Source organism: Pomacea canaliculata, linkage group LG8, assembly GCF_003073045.1.
Source record: "Pomacea canaliculata isolate SZHN2017 linkage group LG8, ASM307304v1, whole genome shotgun sequence".
Taxonomy (NCBI): Eukaryota; Metazoa; Mollusca; class Gastropoda; order Architaenioglossa; family Ampullariidae; genus Pomacea; species Pomacea canaliculata.
The window spans coordinates 18,854,646-18,862,737 of NC_037597.1; the positions used below are offsets into that span (position 1 = coordinate 18,854,646).

The 8,092-nt window shown below is 40.0% G+C and overlaps 1 protein-coding gene and 1 pseudogene across 1 annotated transcript; both read right to left on the reverse strand.

The window, feature by feature from the left end:
* Positions 1 to 299: 299 nt before the first annotated feature.
* Positions 300 to 416, reverse strand: LOC112571373 (annotated as a pseudogene).
* Positions 417 to 5,971: 5,555 nt separating this feature from the next.
* LOC112571001 (histone H3.3-like) lies at positions 5,972 to 7,878 on the reverse strand. The gene is given in 2 exon segments (XM_025249781.1): positions 5,972 to 7,720; positions 7,723 to 7,878. Coding segments are annotated over 2 exon segments (402 nt in total). The 5' UTR covers positions 7,760 to 7,878; the 3' UTR covers positions 5,972 to 7,355.
* Between the last annotated feature and the right edge of the window lie 214 nt (positions 7,879 to 8,092).

The following is an 8,092-nucleotide window of genomic DNA, read 5'->3' on the forward strand; positions in this document are numbered from 1 at the left end:
GCGAAACATTCAACAAACTTTGCCGTTTCACGCAAGTTTTTTTTTCCAAGTAATCGAATCACGTAACATTTTCTATAAATAAAATGACTAAGTATTCAATAGTTCATTTTTTTACAGAGACGTATTACTAATTTCAAGTTTGACTTGAGATATGAAAGCTTACCCCACTTCTAGGTACAGTTGATGTCAATTTTAGCCACTTCATTTGATCCGGCTGAATACTTAGACAGATATCGTAAGCCGTAAGGGCATACCCCCGTCTCACATGTTTTGAGTTCATTAACTTTCTTTGATATCACTAGGAATATGAAAATTTCGTTTCATATCGAAGTCCTCCAGTGGAGGACGTATCAGATATTAAGCTGATAAAAACAGATATACTACACTTTGATCTCAGCAAAAGGCCGAGAAGCGATCGAGACACTCGATCGCTGTTGTTGATTTTGGAGGGAAAGTGCTTCCACCTTGCAGTGATTTCGCACAGTTCTTCCCGTTCTAGTTTGTTTTCATTACACTTCAGCAGCACATGTGTGGGGCTTAGTCTATTCCCACATGCACATGAAGGGGGTCCTTGTATCTTGTTAGATATTCTCCATTAAGTCTCATTCTAGCTTTTTTGGTTTGTTTAGAGCAGGGATGCCCAACCTACGGCCCGCGGGCCATATCCGGCCCGCGACGCGGTGCCATCCGGCCCGCGAAACTTCTGCCCACAGTGCAGGAAATCGGCATGTTAGTAATAATAAAAAAAAAAACGAAAAAAGGGAAGAAGTATTTATCCCCACGTAGGGGCGTTTCCCAATCTTTTTTTCGATGGACGAACATTTCGATTCAGTGCTCCGACTTGGTGTCTCTACGATGAGGCCGGACATTCAGAAGTTGGTTTCGGGAAAACAACTTCAAATATCTCATTAATTACTACATAATTAATGGTAAGTACAACTTGTTTCTAATAAAAAATGGTATCTGCTCTATTTTTTTTTCTTTTTTGTATTTTTGCGGTGAAGTGGCCCACGACACGGCTGTCCGAAATGGATATGGCCCGCAGGCCGAAAAAGGTTGGGCATCACTGGTTTAGAGCTATTTTACTTTAAGAATTTCAGATTGTGATAAGGGTGATCATCTTTCAGTCTCCTAGTACCTTGACCTTCATTTTTATATTTCTCTTGCACCTTATTTTTATTGCTGGTTTTATCGCCAATTTTTCTCTGTTTGGTGAAATAGATATGCTTAGGGTGGTGATTTTAGGTTTGTTTCTTGTTTTGTTGCCAGTTTAGCTATTTTATCAACTTCTTTATTCCTAAATGAGATGGAGCCCAAAGAAATTAAATGTCCATATTTTCTTGGTTAATTTTGTTATGATTGACATATGTATATACATATACTATATGTATGTCTAATCTGTTGGATGATTTGTTTTTCAGTGCCTGGAGTGCAAATAGCAAATCAGATATTAGTAGGTATTGTCGCTGCATGGTGTTCTTCATTTTATGGCACTTAGTTCAGCTGTGAATATTGAGGTATGCTTTGGGCTTCTGCTGGAGATGATAATGTTGGGATAGTAAACTCCTAATCCCATTGCGTGTGTTTCTGGATGGTGAGATCCGTCAGCATGTACAGGTAGTTCTCGGGTTATGACGGTCTCGAGTTACGTCGTTTCGTGGTTACGACTCTTTATACGACGCTCATTCCAACTTACGAGGTTTAGCATCGTAAGTCGAACTGTACGTGGGCCTCATTCCACGTACGGCGGAAGTCATAGAGTCCAGTACAGTTACACGAAGAAAACGAGTCTCCTGCACGCCATAACACCCTTCATTATGGCTCCCAAACGAAAGGTAGACTCATCTGATAACAGTGCATCAAAGAAAAGGAAGGCCATCACCATGGAGGTGAAAGTGGATATCTTCTTCTTCTTCTTCTCGATCACTCTAAATAAAGTGGATATCATAAGGCAATCTCAGAAGGGGGAAACAGCAACAGAAATTGGCAGGTCAGTAGGACTTAGTCGTTCGACTGTCGCTACGATTATCAAGGATAAAGATCGCATCCTTGAACATGTGAAAGGATCTGCTCCTATGATAGCGACAGTGATAACAAAGCGTAGTTTACTGCACAATATTTTACTGTACTTATGTTTATTGATAATTATGTAGGGTACTGTGTTAGGATACGTGTTTGGATAGGCTACGTTTTTGCAGTACTGTACTGTTATTATGGTACAGTACTGTATGAACGTATGATCCGACTTACGTCGAAATTCGGTTTACGTCGCCGCGTAGAACGGATCAGCGTCGTAAGTCGAGGACTACCTGTATTTGTGCGTAGTCTTTGTATGTGGTTCTTAGCTTAACTTTTGTTTGGGCAATATCAACTAAATTATCCACACATTTGGTTTTGGTGTTTTTCTTTGATATAGTTTGTGAGGTCAAAGTCTATCTTTGGTTGTGGAAGTGTCCAGGGTGGTGTTTGCATGCTGTTGGATGTGTAAGGGACTGTTATGTTTGTTTCTTTGTTTTCTATGTCTTGGATGTGTTGCATGGTGGGTTGAGGGGTGTGGCGGCCTGCTCTGTGTCTGTGGGGTTGTAAATGAATCTGTCGGACTGGCTGGTCTGGTGGAAGACACTGAATCTTGTAGTAGTAATTGGCTGTCAATGCAATGGGTTTCTGACCTATTCCCGAGGCCGTGAACTTGTTTTTAATGTAGAGTACTACCCCTCCTTTATGTGGTTTGGGTCTTGATTTATATATTGGGGGATTATACTGGGGGCATATTTGTAGTTTGGGATCTGTATTGGCTGTTTAGTGAAGTTTATTTCTTGTAGGGTTATTAGTTTAGTGATCTACAGTTCCATTGTAAAAGTCTTACACCTTGCTTACACATTTTAGTGACAATTGTCAGTAGTTCAGAGAGCGTGCTTAGCATTTCTTTCAAGCTCGGTGTCGAATGTCTGTATGTCTTTGATGTGTGAAAGTGGGTAACATAGTCGTTTATCTTTATCATGAGAGTCATTATTTCTTTCGTCAGCAGCTCGAGGTTGTTTGGTGGTGTCGTCTTGTCACCAGTGTTTGTGGGTGGTTATTTTTGTTGCGTTTCTGCAGTGTTGTCCATAGGAATGGGAATCCCATGGGAATCCCATGGGAAACGTCCCATGGGACGGGATGGGATGGGACAGCACACATTTGTATTTCCCATGGTAGTCGATACTTGATATTGCAAAATAAATTTACTGTTATTCATTCATCAAGATTTAAATCTTTCCTCTGAATCATCTATTGTATGTGAAGTAGCAGGAATTATAGAACAAAAGCCGAAAAAGTGGTTTTCAGTGTTGTCCATAGATTGTTAATACCATGGAATCCCATGGGAAACATCCCGTGGATGGGACGGGATGGACAGGCATAAATTGCCATGGGACGGGATGGGACGGGACAGAAAAATATGTCCCATGGACAACCCTGCGTTTCTGTCCTGTTGCTGTCCTAGTATCTGTGTGGTCATTTTATCCGGTGGGAGTCTCTGATGTGGTGGGTTGGTCTGGGGCTGTCTATTCTTCCACTGTTGGTTCCTGAACTGGTTCTTTTTTTGCTTTGTAAGTTGCTTTTCCTTGTGATTCCAAAAGTTTTCTTTAGTGCATCACTGTAGGACATTTTTCGCGTCGCGCTCATCAGACTGCATGGCTTTTCTGTGAATCAGCCTGTGTGGACATCCGCCATATCTCGCACTGTGTCCGGGTTGTCCGCATTTGGAGCAGACAAACTCCTGGTAGTCCTTTAGTCTGCATATTCTGGTGTCGTGTGGTCCTCCACAGCGCCCACATGCAGCTCTCAGTTTGCATTGGTCGGCAATGTGAATAAAGCCGTTACAATCGTAGCATTATCGTTCGGTCTGGTTGAATTGGTATACCTCATACACCTGAAAACCATTTCTGAACGACCTTGATGTTTCTTTATCTCTGGATTCCAACAGGACTGTTGTGCTGGGAGTTGTCTTGTCCTTGGATTTTACATTGAAATTTTTCAATGCTCTGACGCCAGCATCCTCAGTCTCTGCTAGCATCTCGTTTAGGGAGTCTAGGGTTTTGTCTTCTCGGACACTTCGGAATCACTCCCAGCACCTTTCTCTGTTTTGGCTTGTTCTCTTTTTGTCCTGGGATGTAACAGTGTATGGAATAGGAACTCTTGAAGTTCGCTGGCTTTGTTTTACTGGATTTGGTTTTTGCATCCAAGTATTATTTTGTTTTGTTTGACCATAGGTCGTACTTCTTCTATCTCCGCTATGGTTCTCTTAATTTCCTTGGTTAGTCTTTGTGGACCTATTGCTATGATGAGTGTTTTTCTGTCTCTGATTGAGACATGTAACACACGCAATGGACGACAGTAGCGTCCGGCTTTCCATGACATTCGGGTTTGGCAACATAGCAAGGAGTTCAAGTCGCTTTCAGTGTAGAATGTCGCCATACCTGTAAGGGCTTACTTGATATTCTGACTGCAGTTGCTGTCTTCAACGTTACCGTATTTCTAGAGCTACGTTCTCACTCATATATATAGGCACTAAGGCACTTATCTTCTCCGATGTGAGCATGGATAACAATCCGATAGTCCCTCGGTTGATTTAAACAATAAACGAGACAAACAAAAACTGCTAATAGAAACTTGAATGGCGTTTGATGCAAACAAACTCTCCTTGCCTTACCCTCCATCCCTACTCCAACCTACATTCCACTATTATGTTTGCAAAATGTTTCAGCTAAAATGTTTATTTGATAAATGTTTCATCTAAAACTTTAACGTTATTAGAACCATGCTAGCGTTTTTTGAAACGTTTATAAGATGTTTTAATGCTGTCTGAGCACTGCCTTTGCTTTACTAATCTTGAACCTAGAAACAAAAGTACATTTGAGTCGGAGGACTGATTGTACACTCCATCAGAATTCTCTGAAATAGACAAGAGCAGAGCATGCTAATAGACTGAAGCAATCGGTGCAGAAGACCACAGACTAGTTTTTGTTTTTTAATATTCTGCAAATAGCATAACTGTATAGGTAGGAAAACAGAATAATAAATGTTCACACCAGTATCCTTCAAACTCAAACTTATTTTCACATTTGAATTTTCAAAGTTAACAAGTATCTCTCTTACAATGATTATACAATAAATGTATATTATTCTATAAAAATTTTATCCGATAAGCTTGATTGCTACTGATTAAATGGTGGTTAAATAATGGTAATTTTTGTGTATATTTACATAGCTCCGGTATGAATATATGTATACAAGGTATACATCTATATATATATACGATGTCCTAATCTGCATTTGCATACATTAAATGTTGTCAAAAATGTTTAAAGATTCATGGTGGTGTCAAGTCGCTTCTGTTGTCCAGTGCCTCCAGTGCAATACTGCTAGCCCTTGAGCTACGTTTAGTGGTAATCCCCAGTCCTTCATTAGCCTCTACAAAATAAAATATTAACCCCAATTGTTTATATATCTACCATTTTCTCGGATATTATCTTCTGTTTATCTTTCATTGTCTCAAGATCCCTAGATATTCCTAATAATAACACACCCTGCTACTTTAACTACAATAATAAAAATATTAGGGTTTTCATCGTGAAGTGTTTTGAAAGGGTTGTGACGTCATCAAACTAGAGGTTGTCGGGAAATCGCCATTTTGGTAGACTTTGTGAACGTGCCTCTTTTACTTCTTCTATGTTGCTTCTTGAAAGATACTACCAAAAGTCAAACACACACAGAAAATAAAGATGAGGAATTTAGAAATCAACTGATGAAGGAAAGAATGGCTGCGTGAAATCGGCCTCAGTTTTCACAAAGAAACCAAGATATAAAAAATGTGACACAAACAATATCATATAAGTTACAAAATAAGAAGTGAATAGAAAAAAATGATAGTTATAAGAAGTATTTATGGAATAAATAAGCTTTGAGGCACAATTAGATGTAATAAACTTTGAAACATCTTTATTCTTTGTTAGGTGCAATGACTGTAGCAACGTGTAAGTGGATGTGACCAAAGTAAATACAAACATTAACTTTTTCATACATACAAATAAATGTACATTTACAGGTCCAAACACTAGCCACAATAGTGGAGGAGGGGGCTGAGTTATACGAAACAGCATAATCACATCATCTGTTTCACTCAATCAGTTTGCTAACCCTATGTCATTAATATGACAATGATTATTATTATATACTAAAATTCATTTGCAGGTACAAAAGAGCTTCCAGGAAGAGGCATGTAAGAACAAGAAAAGAGTTTATCAATTTTAGTTTGGGAAAAGCATAAGTTTACTGGAAAGACACGACAGATGTTTGTATTTTTCTGATTGAAAGAGTATGAGGTGTCACATGCTGCCTGCATGAAGTCTGAGCCAATTGGAAGGATGAATACAAACAATAAAATTCACAAATTCTTACTTGTAGCAGGACAATATATTGTCACACCTGGATGTGACCATCATATAAAATCAATTATTGGGGTTATAGGATAAAATGAGGCAGTTCTAAGTTTAAAATTTACAAAAGAATTTGGAATTACATTAAAATTATATTCCATGCCATACGTTTTAATTAAGACTTCACAGAAGCATTAATTTCTAAGTGATAATCTGTCAGAATCATATTTATCTCACCTTCCTTAGCTCATTTGTAGATTTCAGTTAATGCTAATCAACATTTGATGATGTTTAGCATATTAGGCAGCAGCTATAAATATGCCTGATAATGCAATCCCAAAGATTGCAAATTCCAGACCCTCTCATTTCACCAACAAATGGCATAAATGATAATCAAAGGGAGCATCACAATGAGAAGAAATTGATGTGAAATACTACAGAGAAGATAAAATTAAAGGACATAAAAATGCAAGAAAATGTATCGCAAGAGGGAAAATTTATACTCATTCAACAATCAACAAAGTGTATCACGGGATGCCAAATCTGCAGTGAGAAAATAATACAAAGGGTGCAGGATAGTAACAAGTATCTCTTCACTTTGTGTCACCTCTGTAAAGTATTACAACTAGATTGTTAGGTGTGCTGACAGCGAAAAAAAATACGAACTTCTAGTTTAATATTTCGACTCTGAGTCAACTCCGTGTGAATCAATGCAGCATATTAGCGCGATTTTCTCTGAAAATCTACATTTTTACGACACCATTGAAACAAATAGCATAATCACTATATTGTCTTTTTTCTGGTTCTGCTCCATTGTTCTTCTAGGACTCAACGAAGTCAGAACGTCTGTATGTAGCTGTTATCTTGTTTTGTTACTCGACCACGTCTACCAAAATGGCAACGGGTTTCTAGTAGGGATTCCCTCAAGTAAACACTTCAGAGCTCACCGCGGAAACGGCGGGCCAGCTGCATGTCCTTGGGGATGATGGTGACACGCTTGGCGTGAATGGCGCACAGGTTGGTGTCCTCAAACAGACCCACCAGGTAAGCTTCGCAAGCCACCTGCAGAGCACCTATGGCAGAGTTCTCGAACCGCAGATCGATCTTGTCCTGTGCAATCTCGCGCACCAGACGCTGGAAGGGCAGTTTGCGGATCAGCAGCTCTGTGCTCTTCTGGTAACGACGAATTACACGAAGAGCGACAGTGCCTGGCCTGTAACGATGGGGCTTCTTCACACCTCCTGTAGATGGGATGCTTTTGCGGACGGCCTTGGTGGCCAGCTGTTTGCGAGGCGCCTTGCTCCGGTGGATTTACGAGCGGTTTGCTTGGTACGTGCCATTGTGAGATACAGACGCTGTTTTGACAACTTCCTTCACACGAGACAATGGCGGTCTTTCGTTTAGATCGATGTCCTATGGCAACATCCAACCATCATTTCGCAACCAATCTGCACAGCTTGTAGGCTAATAGAGGGCCCTACTACAGGCAGGCAACTGCACATGTGCACTGGGCTGTCCCGTTACGCTCCGAGCTAAGTGATCGATGATTGCTCATAGGTTTGTGCGAAACGCAGTTATGTCCCATAAAGTTCTCCGTCCCGTTACACGGCCAGCGTTCGCGCGAATGTCAAAGTGAAGTGTAGTCAATAAAATTTTCTTACTAGCCTAGTAGC